The sequence below is a fragment of the Seriola dumerili genome, unplaced genomic scaffold (assembly GCF_002260705.1).
Source record: "Seriola dumerili isolate Sdu_G_001 unplaced genomic scaffold, Sdu_1.0 BDQW01000073.1, whole genome shotgun sequence".
NCBI lineage: Eukaryota > Metazoa > Chordata > Actinopteri > Carangiformes > Carangidae > Seriola > Seriola dumerili.
Window position 1 is genome coordinate 4739129 of NW_019174328.1, and position 27285 is coordinate 4766413.

At 39.9% G+C, this 27285-nt stretch overlaps 2 protein-coding genes across 2 annotated transcripts in view; both read right to left on the reverse strand.

Annotated features, from left to right (window-relative positions):
• Positions 1 to 823: 823 nt before the first annotated feature.
• LOC111220700 (ribosome-binding protein 1-like) lies at positions 824 to 14989 on the reverse strand. The gene is made up of 27 exons (XM_022743890.1): positions 14811 to 14989; positions 11235 to 12255; positions 9924 to 10078; positions 9674 to 9796; positions 8735 to 8887; positions 8363 to 8481; positions 8019 to 8172; positions 6702 to 6840; positions 6353 to 6537; positions 6219 to 6253; positions 6035 to 6110; positions 5844 to 5881; positions 5655 to 5736; positions 5527 to 5567; positions 5364 to 5433; positions 5181 to 5273; positions 4997 to 5083; positions 4822 to 4911; positions 4597 to 4689; positions 4432 to 4482; positions 4263 to 4343; positions 3722 to 3805; positions 3401 to 3478; positions 2645 to 2728; positions 2435 to 2533; positions 1463 to 1606; positions 824 to 1352 (listed from the first exon to the last, which is right to left on the reverse strand). The coding sequence occupies exons 2-27, from the start codon at positions 12235 to 12237 to the stop codon at positions 1314 to 1316; spliced, it is 3396 nt and encodes a 1131-aa protein (XP_022599611.1). The 5' UTR covers positions 12238 to 12255; positions 14811 to 14989; the 3' UTR covers positions 824 to 1313.
• Positions 14990 to 19136: 4147 nt separating this feature from the next.
• The window catches only part of snx5 (sorting nexin 5), an 11214-nt gene continuing 3065 nt past the window's right edge, over positions 19137 to 27285 (reverse strand). Inside the window, exons 6-13 of the mRNA XM_022743834.1 lie at positions 24982 to 25077; positions 24765 to 24870; positions 24530 to 24605; positions 24302 to 24341; positions 24091 to 24177; positions 23364 to 23523; positions 23186 to 23271; positions 19137 to 20558 (exon numbers count right to left, since the gene is read on the reverse strand). Of these exons, the coding sequence (XP_022599555.1) occupies positions 20508 to 20558; positions 23186 to 23271; positions 23364 to 23523; positions 24091 to 24177; positions 24302 to 24341; positions 24530 to 24605; positions 24765 to 24870; positions 24982 to 25077 (702 nt within the window). The 3' untranslated portion in view covers positions 19137 to 20507. The remainder of the gene's footprint in view (positions 20559 to 23185; positions 23272 to 23363; positions 23524 to 24090; positions 24178 to 24301; positions 24342 to 24529; positions 24606 to 24764; positions 24871 to 24981; positions 25078 to 27285) is intronic.

The following is a 27285-nucleotide window of genomic DNA, read 5'->3' on the forward strand; positions in this document are numbered from 1 at the left end:
TTGGAAGCCGTGTGGACACGGCACGTGACCCATCCACTGAAAATCAGCCCAGATGCAGCGTATCCTCCTCCCATATTTCACAGCTGCACCGTGACATTTGTCTGCCTCTGTTCATGAAATCTGGGCCCACTACCTGACAGCTCTGCTTAATTTTGCAAGCAGCCACAATGAAATGAGGACCAAATGAAATTTAAGATTCAATCTCTGCTTAGATTAGCTTTTTTGCTCACCCCCGCCTATCACAGTAGTGTGCATGCGTTTGGGAGGAGTGAAAGACAGATCATCCCAGAAACAAAACCAAACATGGCCTTTGGAAAAACTCCACCTTGTACAATACTTCCTGGTGTCTTAACCTTTGATGCAACCTGAACATTACAGTGTGTAAAGCATTACGATTTACACATTTAGGCATTCTGTTTCCGAACACAATTTACAAACACCTAGTCATGTTTAGAAGGATAATGAGACTGGAGCTACTATTGTATGTGCTATGGGGAGAATTCATAACCCTCCATTTTGCTGTATGGTGATATACTGTGAGGATGTTGCTGTGTAGTAATACTTCCTGTCAGAAACAGGGACTGTTCTTTACACAGCAGAGATGTAACAGGTTTCTGTGATCAATTTTTTTACCCTGGCAGGATGGCTTAAGTATTACAAATGACTGACTGAGCCGGTGCCCCTACTTCCGGATTTGCTGCTTGATTCATACCGGATCTGAAACTATGTCAAAATAGAGAATACTCTAGCGATAAGCCAATTTTTCCTTTGCTTCCTGTCCACATTCATTGTGCCTTTACAGCAAGTATGACACAGACGCTGGTCAGGAATGACAGAGTGACACTGTAGTTTATTCATTCATACAAATTCAAATTTGATGTGTGTTACTGGCAGCCAGCTACGGAGGAAAGCAGGCCCACAAAGGTACTGCATCATTGAACCATAAAATGTCTCCATCATTCAACCACATAGAAAAGACATACAAAGTAATTGCACAGGTTGATGTACGTTTGACGTACAATCGGTTTCCCTTTTAACACTGAACTATGGGGAAATGTTTGGAATATAAGGCAGGGGATAAGTAACTTCTGACATAGCCAGAATCGCTGATGGAATGCGTTTCAGTAAAGATCGCAGCAGGATTCTCTCCTCTAATCTTATTTTGAAATGTACATATTATCAAACATGATTCCTACAGTTGCAACAAATGCAATATACTACAGTACAAGAAAGAAATTGTTTTGGAATGCATAACTATGGTAATCATAAGGCATATTTGGCAGTTTTGTGTAGTGTCCGCAGTAAACTTCCTGTCAGACGGACGTTCCTTCCTTCAGCTCGACATAATCTCCCTTGAAAACAGAAATAAGAGAAAGATTAATGTCAAAATACACAAGCATGTTAAAATAATTTGGGTTTAGATTGTGTATGAGTAGTCTTACTGGTGTGCAAGTTGTCTCACCTTGCCTTCCAGGTGCTCCTGTAGTGTTCTCACGGTGTCCCTCTCTTTGGTCAGCTGCTCCTGAGTGGCTTTGAGAAGCTGCTGGAGCTTGGTGGCTGCCTGGCCCAAGTCTTTGGACAGCTTCTTCTCCTTCTCCAGGCGCTCCTGTTGTGACAACAGCAGCAGCAGCAAATGTTACTTCAAAGCAAAAATGACACTCAATGTGGAGATCCAATGTGTTGAATATTAAATAAAGATACAAAATGAGTAACATGAAACTACAAAGTACATCCTTTAACCACAATATTGTGAACTAATTCAGTGATCTTGTAAAACTCAGCTCATTATTATGAAATGTTCCTTCATCCTGTGACTTTTCACAACAGGACTCAGATTTAGTTTTTTCAAATGTCTATATTTCTCACCGCTATTTTTCCCAGTAACAATTTACTGTATTTCATAATCCCACTTTTCATCCCAAAGTCTTATCTGTCAATCAAGACAAACATGGCAGAGTCAGTTATGTAATCAGCTGCCCACTCATTCAGACCAAAGTACCAGCTGAATGGCATTACGAAATATAACTGTTGTCACTGGGGAAAATAATGTGAGGTAAAAAATAAAAAAGGAACTGCTTCAATTAAATCTAATCAACCTCGCTCCAGTTGTTGGTTATATATTTTATCTATATTTATTCATATGATTATTTTATAATGTGTAATTTAATTAATATTGAACTTGGTTCTCTATAAAGCAAGTGAGGACATGTACTTTAGAGATGAATTCCTGGAGGAAAACAAAAGCTTTCTTCAATGTGATCTTCATGTGAAACTGAGAGGTACACTTGGTTCCTGATTGGAGCAGGACCACCTGTTGCTCTGACAAACTCTGCTGGGTTAGAAATTTATCATAATCCAGCACTGACAAAAAAAAAAAAAAAGCAAAAGCATCAATCAGTCAGGCATTGATTCTCTGTGTTACTTGTGAACAAACCTTGAGCTGAGCAACATCCTCTGTGTCAGTTTGTGGTGACTCTCCAGAAGCTTTCACAAGATCCAGCTGAGCCTGAAGTTCTGTGACAGTTTTCTGGGCCTGGAGGTTTAACAACACACAGTGATGTCATCCACCAAGAGTTTATTAGTAAACATCTGGTGTGACAAAGTTAAAAAAAAAAAAAAAGAGTGCAACATTGATGGCTGCTACCTGCTCAAACTCTTCTGAGAGCTGCTGCCTCTGAGCTGCCTCGCCCTGCAGCTTCTCAGATGTCTGACTCAACTCATTCTGGACCTGATGGTAGACAAACACACAATGAACATACACACAGACCCATGGTTAAAACATGCATGCGTGGATGCAAGCATTCTTGTTCCAAAGCAGGAGCACTGCACACACCCACACACCCACACACACAAGCTGCTCGGCCTGCGAGCGAAGTTAGTCTCCTCTCAGACTATTTCAGGTGGAAAGCTCAAGTCAAATGCAAAATTTCTGTTGCTGTTAAGAATCCTACAAACGCATATCTGAAAACAAATGAGGAGAGGTGAGCATGCCGAAAAAGGTGAGAAAGAGCCATGTTAGAGTTCTATCCACTCAGTCAATTCAAATAAAGGTTAGCATAAACAGCTTCTGTCAGAGGAGAACTGGACAGACTGGAAATACAGCACTTCTTTATCATCTGTTACTCAGTATCCGTGTATCGTGGCCACATCCTTGATTTAGGACATGGCTTTGACTGCACGCTGCTTCTAAAAGCCAGATCACAAAGAACCTGTTTTAATCAATAAGGTGCATGTAAATAACAAATGTATCTTTTCAATTTTCTATTGAATTGAACCAAGATGTTTGAGAAATAACTCAAAATGAAACAAATCAAAGGAGATCTTTGGAGAAGTGTCCTAGTCACTGTCCAGTGTTCTCTGACAGGAAGCTAAGGGTGCCCTGTGACCTCTGCACCCTGACCTGACTGGGTTGAGCCTCAGCTGGGCCATTCTGTTCGCGCTGAGCCCGCATCGTGATCTCGCCCAGCTGCTCTCTGACCTGAAACAGGAAGCCGTCGCTAGTCATTGGTTGCATAACCTCCATCCATGAATCCCCTTTGTGTTACATGTCACCGACACCTTACTTAGCTGGCTGTGTGGGTTTAGGAGGGTTTTAAACAAATTCTTCAATATGTGACATCTCACACATAAAATGTCTCCATCTTACCTCAGTTACACTGGTGTATGAATGAGTAAATATTAAAGCCTGGTGAATGGGAAAGCAACTTAAGTCTAAGGTCACCTGTGCCAGCTCCTCCTTCTGTGCCTGGGATTCCTTCTGGGCCAAATCCAGCTGGGTCTGACACTCTGACAGCTGCAGCTTCAGCTGAATACAGAGCAGGACACAGGAATGAACAGATGTCAGACAGGCATTGTTTTAAATGCACCACAAGAGGTTGAAAGCTTTAAACATGTGAAATGTGTTTCTAGGAATTCATAGTAAACTCAAAGAAGGTTTTATCAAATACAGATTGCTAATTCTCTACACTATTTCTATGACATTTCATTAATTAAACACAAAATATTTTAAGAAACATTACATTAAAAAACATTACTTTGTAATGTTGAAATATCATCATAAGAATAAATACAAATATAGAAAAGAACTAAATATACACCTTATGAAAAATATATTTTTCAAACACAAGGCTAAAATTCCAATAATATGATAGTTCACCTCCTTAACAAGTGAACTTGTACATAAAATAACAACATGAAAAATTAGCAGCAATGCCAGTTTCAGTGAGGTTGCTGTAAACTGTAAATTAGACCTGCTCATGTACCTGCTCCTCCCCCTCTGAGGTCCCCTGGTTGTCTGACTGCTTCTCCAGCTGGGCTTCCAGAAGCATCATCTGCTCCTTCAACTACAGAGAACAAAAAAAAGTTACTAACCTGTTAGCTTACCTCTAGGAGCTATTTGAGCTTGTGTGTATATGAAAAAAATATCCCCACCTGTTCTACACTTTGGTTTTCTGCTTCCAGCTTGCTGACTTTCTCCAAAGCCTGGTAGTGTGTGAGAGGGACTTTTGTTAAGTTTTGAAAATAATGCAGGGGGACGGACACATGGTGAAACAAATATCAAAGTCATAGTGATTTCAAGGAGATATTATAACTTACCACCCTCAGCTGTTCCTCTGAGTTAGCCATCTTGGACTTCCAGACCAGCTCCTCCTCTTCCACACTCTTCTGCAGATGTTTCAGCATTCCTTCCTGAAGTAGAAGGGAACCGGGAATAAAAAGCTGCATAAAATAACCCCATATTCACACACCTCACATATTCTACCATCTTACTAAGAACAAGAGTTTTTCATATTACATTATATTAATATCTCAGTCACTTACCGTTTCAGCCAGGACTGTCCTGTACTGTTCACATTCAGCCTGCAGGGAGCCATGGCTCTCCTCAGCCTCCTTCAGTTTCTCAAGCAACTCCTGAAACAAACACGACTCATTCAGATCTTCCTCTGCCAGGCTGATTGAAACCAGTATATGGTAACAGTATAACATGATGGCTTACCGGTGACGCTGTGCTTGACTGGGACTCTTGGCTCTGCTGGCTGAGAGCCTCCTGAGCTTTCTGTGTAAATACTTGTAACCAGTTGGACTAAGTGAAGAGAAACACAGATATAAATCAATCAGGTGAGTTTTATTCTACAGAATAAGAATAATCATCACACTGAGCAACTCAGCCCTTTTCTTACCTGCTCTGTCTCTAGGGGTATCTGTGGGAAGAGTGTCTGGAGAGTCTCTTTGGTTTCAGTTTGTAAAGCTGTCAGTTGTGCCATAGTGTTCTGCTAAAACAATGGATGACATGATCAATAAGGTGATTAGGAGCATAAGCAGGCTTCAATTGATAAGCCACTGGTGTGTAAAGAGACTCTTACTGCATCAGTGGTCATCTTTTCTCTCAGCTGCTCTTGTAGTGATGTGACAAGGGCATCCTTCTCAGTCAGACTGAGCACAGAACCAAAAGAGACAAGACAGTGATTTAAATAACAGACCTAACAATATGCAAGACTGTTCTTTTCATGTGTCACACTCATTTACCTGTTCTGTAGCTGTCCGAGCTCTGCGGCGCTATCTGATTGCTGAAACAGAGTCGACATGCAAATGAGTCTCAAAGATAATTCTTTAGTAGAAGCAGAATCATTTAACACATATGGAGGTAGACTTACCGGTGTGCTCTTAAGTTGCACCATCTCTTCCTTGAGGTTTTTAAGTTCATCCTGAAGTGACGTGATAAGGCTGTCATCCTCACTAAAGGGACACACAATTTATATATAGATAGAAAAATATAAATAATGAGAAACACCACAAATGTGTAAGATTTGAACCTGGTAGATGGATAGTAAAAAGTAACATACCTCTTATTTCTTTGCTCAAGCTCAACAATAGTGTTCTCCTGTTAGAACAGAAGATTATTTGTGATTAGCAGTGACACTGTCTACATCTTTGTATGAATAATAATTAAAAAAAACAAAACAAAATCAGGAAGCAACCGGGAAGTGATACTAATTGTTAATATATTTAACCAATGTGTGTTTGCAACACTTACTGCAGCTTCCTGCTTCATCTGCAGTTGCTTCAGTTCCTCATGAAGCGCGTTCAGCTTGCTGTCTCTCTCCTGAAGGCTGCAGGGGAGAAAAAAAAAAAAAAAAAAAAAAAAAAAAAAAAAATCAATAAATGTAACAGCTCTGTATCTGATGTTAACGCTGATGAAGGGAAGATCAAACACTTACCTGAGCTTTAGTTGTTCCAGTTCTGCACCATTCACCTGCCCCTGTGGAATTGACAAAAATCTTTAGGGGTGACTGCATGGGGTCTCAGCTTTCGAGCCATTTCAGAAAAGTCTACGTGATAAAGTATGTCCTACCTGTATGTTATCCACCTCCTCCTTTTTGTTCTGACTGGCTTCCAGCAGTGAGTTGATGGAGGCCACCTGCTGTACAAGCTGGCTTTTCTCTGCCTGTGTTTCCTCCAGCTGGGCAGTCAGGGCATCTACCTGAGCAGAGCGCTCCTTAATTTCAGCCTCCAATTTCCCTGTACGTGCTTGGAATTCTGCAGGGACAGAAAAAACAACACTAACAACTTATTCCATATATTATATTCTGGGACGCAGCTACTGGTCCCAGAAAAGTGCCATAAATGTTTTCATTTTTACTATTGATGCAAAATTACTAATATGTGGTAACCATTAAGAACCTATTCCTCCTGTCTCTCACCTGAGAGTGTGCTGCTGTCTTGTTGGGCCTTGTCCAAGGTAGCCTGCAGACTGCTGTTTCTACTCTGTGTTGTTCTGAGCTCCTCGCACGCCTCCTCCAGCCTCCTCTGTAACGCCTGATCACTCTCTGTGTGGCTGGTCTGAAAAAAAAAAAAAAAAGTGATCAAAATGTGTCAGCAGAGGGCAGCAAAGACTCACTGAATTATCCCACATAAAGCATTAATTCACAAGGCAATAACAGTACATGTGATCCACGTCCCATTTCTCTAAAGAACCCTTAAAAACATCATATTTCCACACATGCAAAGAAAAAGACATAATAGTATAGTCACAGATAATCCACCAATGGGACAACCAGAAAATCTTCTGGCTTGAGGTTGTGTAACAGAAAATAAAAATATACATTTTAACAACATGTCAAGCAATTTGTTTTTATTTGTCTAAGGAAGTGTTTTGTAGGAAGTGCTTTAAACTTGAGGGGATTTGTGAAATGATTACTCTGCCTGTGCGGCTGTGAAAGATTCCGTCAAAGCAGCTAATTGCTGTTGACGACTGAACACTGGTCACAGTCTAGTCAACACATACAAATTTCACAAAGACAGCGAAACTAATCTCAAATCAAAGAAATTAGGAGGAAAAAAAAAAAATCTCTTATAATTTGAGCATGTTGACTGTGTATTGACTGGTGGCCTGAGCTATTGCATAACTTGTTAAACTGGAGGGGGTATTAGTAAATGATTTAACTAAATGAGCACTTGACTGTCAGGAAGTGCTGACTCACTCGCTCCACATAACCAGTAATAAACAGACCAACAGCATTCCATCAGTAAGAGACTACATAGACTGACAGTGTATATGTGAGAACAGTGTAAAATATCCTTGTTCTTACAGATAATGTAAGACAGGGAAGTACTGCGTGTCTGAAAGTCACGTGTTGTAAATAGCATCAGACTGCTCCTGCGCTTTTACAGCCAATTATAGAAGGCTGGAGAGGAGAGATGTTCAGACACACACACACATTCCAGCTGGTGCTGTGAAGCATTTTCCCTGCAGCCCCATTATTGTATGGCTGCATTCCAGCCCAGCCCTGGGCTCTGTGATTACAAGGCAATTAAACTTCCCATAACATTAGAGGGTCGGGGGATAGGTGGGAAAGGTCTAGACTTGCATTTTGTAGAGACTAAATGGCTGCTCCAAGAAGAAACAGCATTTAAAAAAAAAAGAAAAATCTAATACGTTTGTTTCCGTGTGGAAACCTGATTATATCCAGTGTAATTTATAATGGAGATGATGTGGTGTTCCCATAGACCAGGCCAACCTGCAGCAGGGTGACTTGCTTCTCAGCAGCGGAGACCTTGGCCTCCAGTCCTTTCCTGATCTGCTCATCAGCAAGGAGACTCTCTGTCTTCTCTCCAAGTTCCTTGGTTAACTTTGTGCATTCCTGACGCAGTTTGGCCAGCTCCGCATTTTGTCTGTGGACAGAGTGAAAGAGAGAGAAACACACAGCGAGCAGAAGTCAGGACACATGCCTCACAAACATGTTACTCAGAATTTGTACACACTGTACTCGATTTGCATGTAATTTTAATATCAATGTAAAGAGCTGAAAGCATGTCATCATGCATCACTGCTTGTCATCTATTGTTACAGGGACTGACTCACTTGCTCTCAGCCTGACTAGTGGCTTGGTTGAGGGCATCGCGGAGAATAGAGTTCTCCTGCTGTAGACGTGCAAGTTGAGCATTGGGACCTTTTTCCAGCTGGTCCTGCAGGCTGAGGATCTGGAAGAGCAAGAGTCACGTTTTTTTTTTTTTTTTTTTAATAAAGTAGACATATTGGACTTTTTCACCTTGGATGGCTGCTCTGCATTCAATCTCTGTCAAGAACAATGAATTAAAAAAGAAAAAGGAAAACTGCATCTTTAGTTCTAATTGTAATCCAGATCACCAAGAGGGCAACACAAGAACAAAATGAAAAGTGTACTAATCTGAATTGCATATTAAGAACATGTAATACTTGTATATGAGAACTAACCTTTCCATTGAGCCTCTGGGTCTGGGCAACATGGTCCTGGTAACTGGCCTGCATGCGAGCTTGCAGAGCAATCATTTCTTGTTCCCTCTTACTCAGCTGGGAACTCAGCCTCGTCTCAACACTGGCCACCTTGGACTTCTCAGCAGACAGCTCCTGATAAACAAACAGTGAGTCTGAATCTGCTCTCTGACTGTGCTGTCATGTGTCTGACAAGAGCCTTTACAGAGTGAAATATCCCCACAACTATTGTCATGAATTTTTAGTACAGAAGGCTGCTCCTCTAGTGCCACCTCAATGACACAATATTTAACACTTCTCACACACACACACACACACACACACCATTCAGGATAAGGCCACACTATAACCCTTCTGGCCTTTCCTTGAGCACCACCCTTTGTGTTTACTTTGTATACACGGTATCTTAAAATATACAGAACAGGATGCCGTGACATTTGCTGAGCATAATCATGCTAGCCTAGGGATGGACTATGACCTTTCATCTATTGCCACCCATAGGCGGACATAGATACTGCATGAGATTGAAAATGTACCATGTTTATGTAACGGGTGGGATGCCATGAATTGAGTGAGCCCATACTTCTTGGTGGATGTATTATGATCACGTTTTTTCTTTTAGTGCCACCTTAAGGACAAAAGATAAAAGAAGACTGCATCCGGAATGTCTGTACACATTCATTCTCAACAGAGATTTAACCCTTTTAATTTGGGCAACAACATGACTTTTTTTACTCTGCTGCCACCTTCAGGCCATTCTACACTTTTCGCCTCATTGGCAGTAAGATTTTCATCTATCCAACAATTTTGTTTTTTGCTGAAATAAGTATCGGAGTCTCACAGGGCTGCCAGCATGGCCTTGCACCAGATGATGTGTTGTGGTGGGAATTTGGCAACATCTGCAACACTTCAGAGTCTAACCTTGTTGAGTTCTCTCAGACGGTTCTTTGCTGCAGAAGCGTCCTCTTGTTCTGCCGCCAGCTGTTTCTCCCTCTCCTCCAGTTGTTTCTTCAGCACAGCCACTGGGTCTCCTTTCTGAGTGGCCTGAAAACATAAACGACAGAGTGGAATCTCCTTTCAGAGCTCAAATGTATTCAATGAACTTTAGTGCCTGTGCACTCAGCTAGCCTCGCAGGTGTCTTTCCTCATCATTGACAGTAGTATCTCATACCATGTGCCAGGTGTCCTGAATGATGCCAACCTTCTCAGACAGGATTTCGATGAGCCTGTGAGCCTCTCCCTCACTGAACACCATGCTACTGATAGTGGATACCAGAGCCTTGTAGGGAAGGTACAGCGGAGCATCAGCAGAATCCACCGCTGCCACTAAAGAGACAAACAAAACAGTTCAATGGAACACACAGACAGTGAATTCAGAGATGATTTCATGTTTAAAACTAAAAGACAGATAGTTTTAAGGCTCATTAGGCTGTCACAGTGAAGTCTGAATTCCCACATGGCTTCAGGAAAAGGACAAGGTTGCGACTTATCCTTTGGGTCTGGGGCCCTGGGCAGCTTCGGATGGCAAAATGATGGGGCACTGTGGCACCAGTCGGAGACAAGCCTCAGGCAAGGGAGAACCCCCCTCCCTTCCCCTTCCCTGCCCATTGTCAGGGCACTGAGAGCCTTTGTCAGTTAACAAAACAGGGCAGCGGTGTTTGGACAAGCTGGCTTGCTCTATGCCCTCCAGAGCTTGAGTGCCAGACATTACCCACCACTGCCATTGGCACGACTTTCCACTGGTACACAGCTCGAAGTTCATCAGTACTGACAGGGTATTACTGCCTTAGATTGAGAGTATATGTGTGTGCAACTCAACTGTACAGACATGCCCCCATTTTACCTACAAACGTTCAAGTCTAACTACTATCCCCAGTGTTATGGCTAACGTAGTTCCTGCCTAGACAGCCACTTCCATCAATTCAAGGCAGAAGGCTAATTTTAACAATGATGGTTCTAGTGTAACAACATATTCATAGACTATCCTGGCTTTGATCCTTGATATGCAGAGAAGGGGTTATAGGTAAGTGTAGTTTGCAAAGACTTGCAGAAGGTGTCAACTAAATACTCTTGTTCCTCAAACAAACAATGAGTGTTTTAACAGGAAAGGATAGCAGGGTTAGCCAAGACCAATCAACAGGCGTCTTTCATCTTTTTTTGTTTTTTTTTTGTTTAATGCAGTAAAATTATTAGTTTAAAAAGCACCATTAATCAGAATAAGAATACATACAGACAGAGGGAAAGTTACCAAGAACCTAAAGATAGTGTAGAGCTGTGCTGTGATTTCCAGTGGAAATGGCAGCTGTGATATCCTTCAGAGTCTTGGTTGAGCACACAACAGACTAGGATCTTAAGACTGAGGTTATATGTTGATTTCAACATTCTGGCTGCACTGTCATCTTTCATAACCACAGAAATTATAAAATAAATAAATAAATTTAAAAAAAATGTACAGTTGCAATGGCAAAACATATCTGCTTACCAGGCTCAGTCTTTTTCTTGGAGGACTTCTTCTTGGGCTCCTGTGCCTTTGCTGCAACAGCAGGAGCCTGCTGTGATCCCACAGGGGGCACTGCCATCACTGGGACATCTTTAGTGACAGCCTCCAGCACTGGGGCCATCTTGGATGGAGCTGGTGTAGACTTGGCTGGGACTGCTGCAGCCTTCGCTGGTGTTGGGGCAGATTTGGCTGGGGCAGGGACAGACTTAGCTGATGCAGGAGCAGTGGAAGGGGCAGATTTGGCTGATGCCGGAGCAGACTTGCCTGATGCAGGGGCAGGAGCAGACTTAGCTGATGCAGGTGCAGACTTCGCTGATGCAGGGGTGGCCTTAGATGATGCAGGGGCAGCCTTAGCTGGGGCAGGTGTAGACGATGGGGCAGTTGCCTTAGCTGGGGCAGAGACAGGGGCCTGGGTTGATGCAGGGACTGAGGAGGACTTGACTGGTGCAGGGGCAGACACAAGTGGAGCTGCCTGGGTTGAGGCTGGCTCAACCTTAGCCACCTTCTTCTTCTTCTTCTCTTTCGGTGAGGGCGCAGGTGAGGGCTCGGCAGCAGGGCTCGGTTCAGCAGCAGTCTTGGGCTGGGTGTCTGCTGGTGGTGGGGCTGCAGTTGGCTTAGCCTCAAAAGCAGGGACAGGCTCAGGGACAGGAGCAGGAGCAGCAGCTACGACTGGGGCAGCGGCAGACTCAATGACTGTGTCAGCTTCAGCAGCCACTTCCATTTTCTCCTGCTCTGGGATCTTACCATTGGGCTTTTCGTCTTTTTTCTTTCCACGGCTCTTCTTCTCAGACACTTTGTCCTTCTTCTTTTTCTCAGAGCGAACAGATTGTATTTTGCCCAACTCTCTGCGTTGTTTAGCTAGGGCCTCCTCATAAGAAGTCTCCTTCATGGAGAAGGTGGAGACAAGAACAATCCCGACGGCCGAGATCACCATGAATCCACCAAACACCATTATCCCAAGGGTCTGGGGGTCGTAGATATCCATTGCTCAATTTCAGTAAACCTAAAAAGAGAGTGGAAGACTTGTCAACAACTAACAAAAAAAAATGGAACAGCTTACTATGAACAACCAAAGAGCAGGGATTTCTATGAGAGGAGAAAGAAGTTGATATAGTAATTCATAGGTGAACCTAAACTGCAATACTAACAACAATATTTCAATAAGTCACAGCTGCTGTAGTAAGAGCAACGGATGAGAGAGAATTTTGATGAATGCTGCACAACCACAGCCTTTACCTTCAACAGCCTCAAGGTGTCTCTGTTCTCCCCATAAACTTCTGCCTTGAGGCTGACTACATAATGCAGAACAGCACAACTTATCAGCAAACTGTGTGGCAGATAGCAGCTGGTCAAACTCAAGCCTCATATGGCTTTCCAACAATGGTAAAACATGTGTTCATGTACAGCTCAAAGTCACCAAGTTAAATCTCATACACTGCTTAATTTTAAAGTCCAGCACTGACCTTTCTGTAGTACAAGCAGTGAAACACACTAAGCCAAAGTAAACACAAATTTAAGACCAACTCCATGCTGAGAACCCCCTTACCTGAAATATACAATTAAGAAAATCCTCCAGAAAACATTTCTTTAAAAGTATGATTTACAGCTTGAAACATGTAATTCACAGTATTTTTTGTCAAAATGGACTCACTTAACAGACCAGATTTAATTTCTTTGCACATTAAAACAATACTTTGCTGTTGCAAAGTGGCACAAGATGAACTAGAATGGGTGGTCCGATATGAAAATAATTTTACTCATCATTAGTTTGGTTATCCAATTGGAAATGTACCAAAAATATTTTTAGAAAACAAATCAAAAATGTATTATTATTGGTTATTATTGGTAATATTGGTTATAATTTATTAACATATACAAAAATCATGACTGCCTTTTCTGCTATTGTTGCCGATGTAATTCATATTCAACCAACCACAAAGAGTTATGGAAAGGTCAGCAGATCCTGTGTCAGCAAACTGCCAGAGCAACTATTCCACAGAAATGACTCCTGTTACTTTTTCACATTTGATGCTAAAATTATCAGAGCTATTACGAAATTAGGTGCATGTGTGAAACAGGGTTAAGTTACATCAACTGCTTACAGTATTAAACAATCAAAAATAGAAACCCAAACCATAGACGCAGAAAGGGTTACAGACAAAAGTTAATAAAGTACACAAAGTTACAAGCAACTGCCAAAATTTCCAGCAGTTGGCTGGTGGTTATTGTTAATTTCCTGCCCTGCAAAAAAAAAAAAAAAAAAACATATCTTAAAGGCCATTTCAACGATCCCTTTAAAGCCCTTAAAGGCTCCTGTCATAAAGGAGAATGTTTAGCCTGCAGGAGAGGAAAGTCGGCTGAGAGAAGATGACAGATGAGGGACACTGAAACTTCTTTGATCTTTTTTTTCTTTCTTTCTTTTTTGCAGCACTATCAGTTATATCCTTGTTTATATTATGGATGAGGATGTTATCCTATCAGTAAATATACAACGTGGAGCTTTATTGTTTTACAACAAACCAATACTATGACGTGGTAGAGGAAAACTGCTGAGCTGCTATAGTATAACTGAAACGAGTCCAGAGTCCCTGTTCATAGCAGGGTCTAAAAGGTAGAAGCGAAAGGGAAGAGTTTGTACTGCCTCCTAATCTGTGATGTCACACGTCACTGCATCTCCACTCAGACTGAACTGAGAAAGATAACTTCAAGAAAACTGGCTCTAGGTGACTCTCTGAAGATGAACGTGTATCTCAAGGTCCATAAGAGATAGAGCTATAAGATGAAACTTACTATTGTGTAACTATTACCACTTGTACGGCACTTAAAATTAAAATATCTGGTTTTCATTCATAGGCAATGGGACGCATACGGGGGCTGCATTAGGATGTATGATACCCGTCAGCTAAAATGAAAATGTATTAACTTTGCTTAGCCGTGGAGGTAAATATGTAAACGACCATATTTTCTTTCCTTTAAAGGGGGTACTCTATCATTACGCTTGGTGTTAGACATACTGTAAGGATAAGAAATAATTTAACGAAATCACCCACTTTTCATTATATACTTTAATACAAAGGCATTGTCTTCCAAGAACTTCCTTGATAGTTTATTTAATGTCAAGCTAATACTAAATTTATTATACCGAGACTACAACTGAAGCAGGCCTTGAAGATTTATGAGACATCATGGATACTTTACATCCTCACCCCTTCAAAAATGCATTAAAACGTACAGAGAGAGTGTAATTCTGCAATTGTCTTTATGTGATATGCTTTTAATCATTACTTGCAAGCTAGCAGTGGAGCTAACATTATGAATCAATTAACTTGGCTAACGTCCTGCACATTGGAGAATAAAGTGTCGTTTTACCTAACAAAACTGCGCTGCAAAGGCTATAATAAAACTGGAAACTGAACAGCTAATGCTGAAAAAAATCTAAAATAATTGTTGATAACTTTAATCGGCTGTCTTTCTGTACTAATAGTTAGCAGGAGTTAGCTTTCCAAGCTAGCTAACGCTGGCTCAATGAATAAAAAATTCCAAGATTCCCAGACTTACCTCGCTGGTGATGTAGCTGCGTCTGTTTGCTTCAAAGGGAATGGAGAGAGGGCAAAAAGCTTTGAGTTGTAGATGAAGTGACTTCTGAGCAAAGCTACCTATTTATCCAGCTATGTAGCTAAGTTGCTTTTTCGAGTGCTCTCCCCCTCACTCCACTGGAGAATCCGTGGTCCGCTGTGAAGTCGTGGCACTTCGAGCTGGCTAGACGTGCTGGCCCCGTGCCCCAGATAGCTACCATGGACCCAGAAGGCTTCTGATTGGTTGGAAGGTATCCAAGACGGAAATGATTACACTGGGAGTTGTAGTCTTCTATTTACCTGAAAAGGCTTATTGAGTCGGACAGTTTCCAGTCAAACAAAAGTGGTGTGTTTGAAAAGGAAAGTAAATAAGTACAGTTACTATAGTAAAGCGCTGAAGTAAATTCGACAACCGAACTTTTTCCTTAGAGTTTTTAGCAGTTTTGGAGACATTGTGCGTCATACATTTCAAAGAGAAGGCTGCATTTTTTTAGTAGCAGTTTAGTAACAGTTTTTGTTTGCAAAAACCATATGGTTTCCCCCCATTGTTTTCTCTTCATTAACCTCAAGGTTGTTAAATCATATTATTACAAACTGCCTGTATCATATATGCATATTATGTATCAGTTCTGTTCCAGCTCTTTGGAGCTATATAATGTTTACACTGAGAGAAATATGCAAACCCCATGAGTTTTTAATAGTTTGCCACATTTCATCAAATGGAAATTATCAAGTATGGGGTATGTGGTTCAGTATCCTCATTGTGGATTTGAACAATACTTGACTGCACAACATTATGGGGACATCCTTTACAATAAGTCTGATGCATACTGTACTTACCTAAATGACACCTGTTTTTACCCTAGCAATTTAATGGAAACAAGACTTCTGCTTTAATTACTATTTTCTAATATATTAAATAGCCTCAAGCTAGGCTACGGGCCTCCCAGAAACTGCCATCATTAGCTACACCTGAAAGGTCACCTGCAAGTTGCTGGATAACATTGTTAGCATTAGTTGACATTAAAGTTCAGACACTCCTTCTTGGAAGGATTGTTTATCACACCCTCCATTATATTTTAACACCCAAAGAAACTATAAAGGGAAAATTATAATGACGTTGTATTCATCTAATGCATCAACACAATGTGTACCTCTTTAATTGATTAATAAGTGTTCTGTAACTGAAATGTGGAACCTATAATAATGGAAAATTACTCTGTCCACACCCCAGGTCACTCATTTGAAAACTGCTTTTAGAGGCGTTCTTGACACAACCTCTCCTCTAACTGCTTAATACAATTGTTTGTTAAGTGGAGACACTTGTTGCTCAAGTCTAGTTACAGATATCAGATTTCAACAAATAGTAAATAATCTCATAATAACCATAAAAAAACACAACACCTCAGAAAAATAACACAATATACTAAATGTTTCTTTCCAATTTCCAGTATGAGATCTATGACTGCAAAAGTGTTTTTTAAAGTGACTTCGGTAAATATTAAAATTAATAAGCCTCATTTATAGTATGTGCAAGGGTGTGGGTTCCTGTGTACTGCTATACCAATATATATTGCTGACAGTCAGCTGTGAAACCAACCAAATCAATTCTTTCTCTAAGCTTAAAGCTGGTGATTCTGATCTAATGCACACGAACCAGAGTCAGTTATTTTGCCTTCACTTTGCACTGCTGCTGTAACTGATGTGTGACATTTTCACTCCCTTTTCTCACACTGACTCTTCCTTTTCTCAGCTACCGAAAGTACATTGCTGGCAAAATTTGCTCCCTCAGCTCTCTCTTGCTTTAGTATTTGTATGATGTCACAATGACTATGACAATTAGCCTTTTACAGCATAGGATAAAACAGGTGTGAAATATAGATCTGTTGTGTGATGAGGTAAAATACTTGTCATGGATTACTCAGACTTTGAGTTTATGTATTTGTATTGTGTGCATAAAAGTAAATACCTGGCTGAACAGGGCAGGGCACACTAACCTAGGAAATGTTTGGCCAACACAACTTAGAAAACCTCCTGGTGCTTTGAACTTTTTAGCCTTGTGTTAATGACAGAACTGCATTATTCAAGAAAGAAAAAACATTGTGTGGTCATGAAATTACTGCGAGAATCAGTGAGAATCTGAATTATGTTATCATTAAATATGTTCCCATATGTAGATATCTTATCTCACAGTCATAACGAAGCTGCTGTTTGCTAAATCCTGAATACTGCAACTGACCCAAAGGCCCTCATGGAGAGCATTATGATTTGTTTTCTGCAAGTTTGAATCTGCAACATTTCTCACCAACAAGGAACAATATTTGAAAGAAACACTTGTGTTGTATGTCTCCAGGCAGAAAGGGTTGTCAGAGGGATATACTGTATGAGCCCATAGCCTCAGAGCTGGAGGTGTGTCTTAACATTCACTGTCAATCAGGAGGTAGAAACAAAGAGGAAAAGGAATTCAAAACCTGTATCTGTGCAAATTATACCTGATGGGCACCAGGAAGTAGCATCCTGTTCTGTTTCACTAATGAAGAGCTGACAATTCAGTTACACCAGCAAGACACGCAGGTGCACTTTTCTATAGTGAGTCAGAGAACACAGTTTCTATTTGAGGAAGACTTCATGCTTTATGCCTCCAATCCTTCTCAAAGGCTTCTGTCTGCACTTATCATGACTTTCCAGTTGAACAGTGATAGAGCTGTGGGACATGAGGCAGGTGCTTTCACCGGCTCAGTCAGCATAAATAAGTTGACTCTTTGCAGTTCACCTAACCATGACCACAACCAAAGGCTCAGAAACACTTAAGACAATCAGGACATAACACAGCAGAAGAAAGTACATGTGAACTCATGCCTTTTTGCTCAGTCCTTTTTGTTATTGCCTTCCATTATACATTCACAAATTCCTGGACCAGTATGTGTATGACTGAGGATTTTGACACATTTGGGATCATGAAGACAGTGTAGAATTAATCATGAATGGTCAATCAGTGATAATGTCTCCAGAAGCTCTCAGAATTTGTAAAATATCACCTCTTATCATGCATTTAAAGCCTGTACATCATATCTATCTAAGTGTGCCTTTGGGGAGATGAGGAAATTCATAAAATCACAAAGCAAAATAAGACTCTGACCAAGCAGGTTTTGTTGCCTTACACCATTGCAGACAAATTTCACACAGTGCATCATTGCCTCAGAAGTTTTATTTCCGCAATTAGAGCAAGAGCTGAGGAAATTCTTTATCACAATAACACAGCAGCCATGCAAAAGGAACACGAAAAAGACTAAATTAGGGACTGATATTTTTCTGTTTCACTCTGATAAGCTGTGATCAGTATCTGGACAATGAAGAGAAATAAGCTCTCTGTCGGTAAATGCCTAGACCGTGGCACCTTAAAACAGACACCTCAGGTTAAAGTCTGGGCCTTTTATTTCACATTCCTCTTCATGTTCCAAAAAGAGGCCCTTTTTCTTTGGATCCTCCAGTTCTTTCATGCCATGCTTTCAAATCCTGCTTGCTCTGATCGCAGTTGGCAAACTAATCTGTTTGTACTGATAGTGTGTTATGATCTCATTGGCTGTAGTCCGGAGTTTCATCCAATCGGTGAATCGAGCAAACCCTACAGAGCACTGTGTCTGCTTGACTGGTGATGTCAGTATTGACAAATATATTAGGGCAGGTACGGTATATTCTGTGTATGCACATGATCATTAAATGTTTCCTTTTCCTCCATGTCTCATTCAGGTGTAACCTTTCACTGTTATGTGTGGAATTATTTAAGTGCTGGTAAATGGTCTTTATATACTTATCATAGATAATTATAAATTGACTATAATGCAGAGACTAGCATGAAGTATATGATGGATAACCTGATACACACAAAAAAAAAATTGTTTAGCTATTTACATATTAGTTATACAAGGGCTGTAGTGTTTCGCTGCAGATTATTTGTTAGGTCATGTTGCTTAGTGCTGCTCATAAAGTAGGACATGAAATGTGCATTTTGGTGGTGGTGATTCCCATGAGCGCTCTGGCATTTCCTCAAAGCTTACCTAATACACCACACAGTCCCTCTCCAGGATTCTCCGTGGTCAATGGATTTAACACAAACATGCATACAGCTGTGTTTAAATTCAAGGGCCCACACACTAAAACTTAGTGAAAACAGGGTGTAACGGATAGATGGATACTGCCACCTAGTGGTATAATGGGTGGCTCTTTAAAATACGAATACTGTTAATTTTTTGTAAGGAGTGACGGATAAGCTACACACCCTTAAAACAAATACAGAATGGCAAAGATCAAACTTGGGAAAGTAGGATTTATTCAATGCCATTATTACAAATTTATAAAATGCTAATGATCTGTAAGAAAAGCATCATGTAAAGGAATTCACACAGTTGGAATCCATTAGAAATACATTCAATTTCTTAAAAAACTATAATGCATTTTAACACTCCACTGAGCCTGGTCACGATTGTAAAGTATTTTTCATCTTTTTAGTGCACCTTCCTCTGACTGTTTGAAATAAACAGCTTAGAGGATCTGGTAAAATATATTGGGTCTTGTACATGAGAGCCTGTCAATAACAAAGAGGAATTTAGGGCAAAAAATAATAAAGAAAAACAACAATAATTTCACACTGAAAAGGAAAGCATGAATCGGTTGGGGTGAAGAAGCTGCTGAGAACATAATACATGTAGTGCAGGGGTGTTATGGGTGCCCTGTGCAAATAAAACCATTACCATTACTAATGTTGACTTTTCTTAAATGAAAATGCTAATACTCAATAGCCTTTAGTTTGACTTATTCTTCTCACCAATCTCTTGATGAAATCTTCTATGATTCATCCATATTTGCAAACCTAACGTGCGTCTTTGAGAACTGTGGGATCTGAGGCCACTTCTGACAAACAAGAATATTGGGACTCATCCAACTGTCCATTCCTGAGGTGAAGTGCAGCTATTTTTGAACACATGAAAATCATCTGTCTTGTCTTCGAAGTCAGTCATGAGTTTCAATACTAGAGGGTTGGTTTGGTTGCACACTAATCTCAGAGCCCAGGAATGCAGAGCATGAGGATTTTTTTTTCCAGGCACTAGTTTTGCTTCTGTAAAACTGTTCCATTAGCAAACGTAAAAGCCCCAATAGATTAAGCATATGAAATAAAACTTACATTATGGCTATGTGAAAAAAAAAACATTCTCTAAGCCTTTTTAAAAAGGTATTTACATTAGGGAGGATATTAGAGTCGAAATTTATGGAGGCAGAAACATGATCAAAAAGGCAAGGTTTTTACTATGTGCATAATGTAGTAATGAGAAATCAAAGAAATTAACAAAAAAGAGAAGTCACCTCTGTTGGTGCTGAAAAAATATGGAAGACCTTAATGTTGGCAGCCTCATTCTCTAAAGGCATTCACACCGAGTTTGACTTCCATAAATAATGGAAAAGGATGGACCACAGACCAGAGGACAGGGACTCTGTAAACATGAAGACATTCTGCTTACAAGACACTTGGTCTCGTGCAGGGTTTTAAAGTGGCATCAGACCCCTGGGTGGGAGCAGAGATAGGGCTTAGATTCATGTCCATGCAAGGCCCCGGGGACGCCAGATTTCCATTTGTTATGACTGGTCACTTGGTGATGGTAGGAAAGGAACATGTGAAAACATGTCAGTTGCTCTTGAGCAGATCAATGCATCCCTGCAGTAGAGTCACATTGTTCTGTGGAGACAGGAGGAAACAGTATTAATAACCCTAACTATATACTATATATCACATTATTGTCAGAGGGTCCAGACTAGCCAAGTGTTATTACTGTATTCTCTTTTAAACAGAGTTTCTGTCTCTTTATGTTTTAAACAGGAAAGACTTAAAATAACTAACTGTTTACTTTGTGGTGTATGTTTTTCTTTAAATTCCAACTAATCTCTTGCCAAATACAACATTTACATGCACACTTGTAACCCAGTCAGTTATAATTTGTCAGTTATAAAGGTATCCTGATTTTGAAACAGTGAATATGCTCGTACACTCACCAAGCACTTTATTAGGAACACCTATACACTTGCTTATTCATGCAATTATCCAGTCAGCCAATTATGTGGCAGCAATTCAATGCATAAGATGATACAGATCAAGAGACTCAGTTACTGTTCACATCCTACACCAGAGTGAGGGAAAAATGTGATCTCCATGACTTTAATTGTGGTGTAACTGTTGGTGCCAGACTGGTTTGAGTATTTGTGAAACTACTGATCTCCTGAGATCTTCACACACAACAGTCTCTAAAGTTTTTACTCAAAAACAAAAAAACATCCAGTGAGCTGCAGTTCTGAGGACAGCAACTCCTTGTTGTTGAGAGAGGTCAGAGGAGGATGACCAGACTGGCTTGAGCTGACTGAAAGGCTATGGTTACTCATATAACCACTCTTTACAACTGTGGTGGGCAGAGAAGCATCTCACAATGTACATGTTGAGCCTTGAGGTGGATGGGCTACACTCCTGTCAGCCGAGAGGCTTTAGTGATGTCCCTCACTTGTAACTAACTTTGGAAATTGTAGAAATTGATTGTAGAAATTGATTTAACATTACTTTTAGATCCACTTCATCATAAACGTACCAGCAGCGTTATTTGTGCTTGTGCCAGTGAGCCATAACTATTCCATAAGCACCTTTCAATTGTAAACTCAACTTACATCTCAAATCAAATAATTTCATCAACACTGTCTCACCATCACACTCCCCACCCCGGGAGTGCAGAGAAGAGGGTTGGACTGTAGCTACTGACAATCATGGTCAGTTGTGGAGCAACCATAGATGTTGAAATGCACGGATGATGCCAGGATGTGGCAAGATTCATGAAAGGCTTAGTTGCCTTTTGTCCGATATTATATATGACCATATTAAGTCTTTTTCGCATCAACCACGAGCCTACCTGATTAAATGATCAGAAATCCAAGATAACACGAAATGCCATTAAAAATGCAGAAATGTGCATATATCGTAGAAGTACGATTTTAGTTTTCATACAGATTTTGTGTGTAAAATTGCTGCACTCAACACAGCCGTCTCACTCAACACCACCTGCATTTACAATCAACTGTGACAATGAGAGAAACTGGAGATAAGCTGGATTTTGAAATTAAATCCAGTGGATATTTAGCGTGTGATTTCATCAGCTATATCCATCAGCTACATGTCTATAGTATATAGTATGGCTGCACAATTAATCGAAAAATAATCGAAATCGCAATACGGCCAAGTGCAATATCCAAATCGCAGGAGCAATTTTTCCGATAAAGGTCAAATGTGTCACAATATTGTTGTGTATTGTTAGCACCATAAGCATTGCTACAGAGATGCCCTGGCCTACAAATCCTATTCTCCAGATGTAAAGGATCATGATTGTTCGGTACAAAACTCAATAAGAATCACATTAGCATTTTTTGTTTTCAGTGAAAATGAAATGCTAGAACAACTATTCCAACTGTAATCGCAATAACATATCACAATCACAATATCTGCCAAAATAATCGCAAAATGATTATCGTGCAGCCCTAGTTTATAGATGCTTAAAAAAATGCTGTCTCTGTGCCTCTGCTAGTCAGTCCACACTCTGATGGGTGTGCAACAAATCATTCAAGGCATCCACCTCCATGTCTGATCACTTTGTTTAATCTCAGAAATTGTCTTGTTTGTTGCATTAACGGCTGTTGCAGCCATTAGCCTCTCAAACTTTGTTTTGTTTGTAACACTGTCTCCATTCTGCACAGGAACAATATATATATCAATACTCAGGAGAGACTTGCATTGACCATTTAAGGTTAATTGTGTTTTGGGCAGAGCATGTGGCTCACCAAAGTGAGCACATTTTCAAGATGACTGTGCTTTATAAAAGGGAGACGTTGTGGGGGTGCACAGTTTTATAAATCTGATTACTTTTTTGCTTATGCCATTTTCGGCTTTTATGCGCATGTACACTTTTAGTATGGATCCAACGCACTATTTTATAAATGAGGCCCCAGATCCGAATCTAATAGATACAACAGAAAATTGGCAGCATGAATGTGCAGTTGACAAATCTGCAGAAATGATGTGATGCAATCATGACAACATGGAGCAGAATCTTAGAGAAATTTTTCCAACATCTTGTGGAACCTATGCCATGAAGACTTGAAGCTGTTTTGAGAGCAAAGGGAGGCCCTGCCAAGTATTAGTTTGGTGTTCCTAATAAAGTGCTTGGTGAGTGCATGTCCCCATAGAAATGTGATGAAAGTATTAGTCATTACTGTAAATGTCAACATACTATATCACAAAGTGACGGTTGCCTGTCTCTTTGTGCTGCTTACCTTGGCATGTTTTATTTCCAGCTCAGCCATCTCTATGAGGTTCTTCCTGAAGGCCACAACACGCCTGCCCTTGAAACCGGTGAGCTCTATGAGGAAAACATTATGCAGTATAAAAAGGACTCACGTAGTGCATACCATTTTACACAGAAAGAAACAAGTACAGAATGGATGCACAAACCTTTCTTCCCAGACTCTGAAAGCTTGTCAAATTTCTGCAGGCAGTGCTGCTGGTGCTCCTCTGCCTGGGGTATGTCCTTGCTTTTCAGTCGGGCCTTATCCAAAGCCTTGTTAGAGTTCTCATAGTCAGCTAATGCCCGAGCTCGCCTGTACAAAAGGTCCTAACAGACACATTTCAGATAATTAAAAATGAGAAATAAAAGAATGGGGAGCTTAAAGAGAAATTGCAATTTGAAGTACTACAACTACCAATCCACTGAGCTCAACATCTAATTTCATGTTTGCAAAAGACAGATTTTAACAGAAGATGTGCTGAACTGGAAATAACAGTCATCGAGAAATACATGCACTTCTGTCTTGTATACCAGGGTTTCTTACTGCTCCTCAAATGCAATATTAAAATTTGAATAAATACTAATTTGGGTCTCATGCTGAACATAACAAAAATGAAAATCTCTCATAATATGATGATTGTAAAATAGCTGGCTTGCTGCTAATGCAAATGATTTTCTCTTTATCTTTACCCTTCAATCATTCAGATTTACTTATAAAAATGAATAAGGATTAATACCGAACCCTGATCTGTGATAAATAGCAGAGTATTTGTTATTACAATGTGTTCTATTATGTCTGCACTTGAAACACAGTGATGTGTGAACTGCATAAACAAGCAGCATAGTTGTGAGTGTGAGCATTTTGTATGAAGACAGAAGATAAACACGTTTCACCTTAGCAGCCTGGATGTCTCTCATGTAGTATCTTAGCAACTCTGTCAGTTTCAGCTCCTGGTCAGATGCTACTCTTCCCTCCACTTTCTGCAGAGAAATGAATAAAGACATATAGTAGCTACCATAATGTATTAATAAATCAGGACAATGTATTAGATATAGGATACTTGAAAAATTGTCTCAATTTGTCGAGACAAGAGATTCTACTTACTCTAAGCTTCTCAAACAGGTCTGACAACTTCTCCAGGTGTCTGAGAAAAGAATTACAGACATGATGAAGTATGTGAATACAAACAGCATGCAATTATTATCACAACCCAACATCTTGAAAATGACTTTGTTTGTCCACAAGACGAGGCCAAATGAAAAACATTTCTTATAATCTTCAACACCAAGTACAAACAAAAACAACCCATTAAATTATACATATTACACTCACTTCTTATTTGCAGTACTATCGTCCCCAGAGATACTGTTCAGAGTGGCAGAGATGTGAATATAATCATCCGCAATATCTGTAATAACAGGAATTATCAATCAAAACTAAACAAAATTCCAAATATGAATTAATTCATTCCAACATCACAGATCTCCTTATGTTAGGTTCAGTTTGAGGAGTTTTGTACAACTCAAAGTCCAGTTCAACAGGGTAAATGTAAAAATGTCTTTAATACTTTTGTGGGCGCGGGTCATTTTCTCTGCTTTAGCAGTGGAATCTTTTATCTTGCTGTAGTAGTCAAGCAGGAATGTCTTCTCCTGCTCAAAAAAGTCATCAACTTCCTGTGTGGGAAAAAAAAACACAGAAGCAAAGGTTATTGTGGAAGGGGCTGCAAAACTGCAAATGTAATGCTGTCATACAAATTCTGTAAACAGATCATGCAGAAGCCACACCTTTACTCCTGAGATAAGGACCTCATCAGCTGACTTCACCATGTTTTTAAAGAATCCTCCAAACATTTCCTTGGCATTCTTTCTTCTCACACTCAGCTAAAATGACAGAATTCAGAAAGGATACATATGAAATCCATGAGAGGAAGAGGATTTAATTGTTAAAACTTTTTTTCTGTGATTGCAACTTCAGTAACATTTGTGCTTGTGTTATTGGTTCTTTTTTTTTTTTTTTTTTTTTTTTTTATCATTATGTGTCACAGCATGCTCCACAAATACATGTGGCCTGTGCTCTTTTATCACACTGCTACCTAAATATATAAAGTGTTAACTTTCTTAGCGCTGACGGCCCACAACACGCCTGCCCTTGAAACCGGTGAGCTCTATGAGGAAAACATTATGCAGTATATAAAAAGGACTCACGTAGTGCATACCATTTTAGACAGAAAGAAACAAGTACAGAATGGATGCACAAACCTTTCTTCCCAGACTCTGAAAGCTTGTCAAATTTCTGCAGGCAGTGCTGCTGGTGCTCCTCTGCCTGGGGTAGTTCCTTGCTTTTCAGTCGGGCCTTATCCAAAGCCTGTTAGAGTTCTCATAGTCAGCTAATGCCCGAGCTCGCCTGTACAAAAAGTGTCCTAACAGACACATTTCAGATAATTAAAAATGAGAAATAAAAGAATGGGGAGCTTAAAGAGAAATTGCAATTTGAAGTACTACAACTACCAATCCACTGAGCTCAACATCTAATTTCATGTTTGCAAAAGACAGATTTTAACAGAAGATGTGCTGAACTGGAAATAACAGTCATCGAGAAAATCATGCACTTCTGTCTTGTATACCAGGGTTTCTTACTGCTCCTCAATGCAATATTAAAATTTGAATAAATACTAATTTGGGTCTCATGCTGAACATAACAAAAATGAAAATCTCTCATAATATGATGATTGTAAAATAGCTGGCTTGCTGCTAATGCAAATGATTTTCTCTTTATCTTTAACCTTCAATCATTCAGATTACTTTATAAAAATGAATAAGGATTAATACCGAACCCTGATCTGTGATAAATAGCAGAGTATTTGTTATTACAATGTGTTCTATTATGTCTGCACTTGAAACACAGTGATGTGTGAACTGCATAAACAAGCAGCATAGTTGTGAGTGTGAGCATTTTGTATGAAGACAGAAGTATAAACACGTTTCACCTTAGCAGCCTGGATGTCTCTCAGTAGTATCTTAGACAACTCTGTCAGTTTCAGCTCCTGGTCAGATGCTACTCTTCCCTCACTTTCTGCAGAGAAATGAATAAAGACATATAGTAGCTACCATAATGTACTATATAATCAGGACAAATGTATTAGATATAGGATACTTGAAAAATTGTCTCAATTTGTCGAGCAAGAGATTCTACTTACTCTAAGCTTCTCAAACAGGTCTGACAACTTCTCCAGGTGTCTGAGAAAAGAATTACAGACATGATGAAGTATGTGAATACAAACAGCATGCAATTATTATCACAACCCAACATCTTGAAAATGACTTTGTTTGTCCACAAGACGAGGCCAAATGAAAAACATTTCTTTATAATCTTCAACACCAAGTACAAACAAAAACAACCATTAAATTATACATATTACACTCACTTCTTATTTGCAGTACTATCGTCCCCAGAGATACTGTTCAGAGTGGCAGAGATGTGAAATATAATCATCCGCAATATCTGTAATAACAGGAATTATCAATCACAAACTAAACAAAATTCCAAATATGAATTAATTCATTCCAACATCACAGATTCCTTATGTTAGGTTCAGTTTGAGGAGTTTTTGTACAACTCAAAGTCCAGTTCAACAGGGTAAATGTAAAAATGTCTTTAATACTTTTGTGGGCGCGGGTCATTTTCTCTGCTTTAGCAGTGGAATCTTTTATCTTGCTGTAGTAGTCAAGCAGGAATGTCTTCTCCTGCTCAAAAAAGTCATCAACTTCCTGTGTGGGAAAAAAAAAACACAGAAGCAAAGGTTATTGTGGAAGGGCTGCAAAACTGCAAATGTAATGCTGTCATAAATTCTGTAAACAGATCATGCAGAAGCCACACCTTTACTCCTGAGATAAGGACCTCATCAGCTGACTTCACCATGTTTTTAAAGAATCCTCCAAACATTTCTGCATTCTTTCTTCTCACACTCAGCTAAAATGACAGATATCAGAAGGATACATATGAAATCCATGAGAGGAAGAGGATTTAATTGTTAAACATTTTTTTCTGTGATTGCAACTTCAGTAACTTTGTGCTTGTGTTATTGGTTC

Excerpts from the sequence above, each read along its gene's own strand:
- LOC111220700 (XM_022743890.1), bottom strand. The coding sequence starts at position 12,237 with ATGGATATCTACGACCCCCAGACCCTTGGGATAATGGTGTTTGGTGGA. Across the intron at positions 8,888-9,673 it reads GTCTGAGAGAACTCAACAAG|GAGCTGTCTGCTGAGAAGTC; the intron begins GTTAGACTCTGA and ends TTTGTTTATCAG. Across the intron at positions 3,479-3,721 it reads AGAAGGAGGAGCTGGCACAG|GTCAGAGAGCAGCTGGGCGA; the intron begins GTGACCTTAGAC and ends TTCCTGTTTCAG.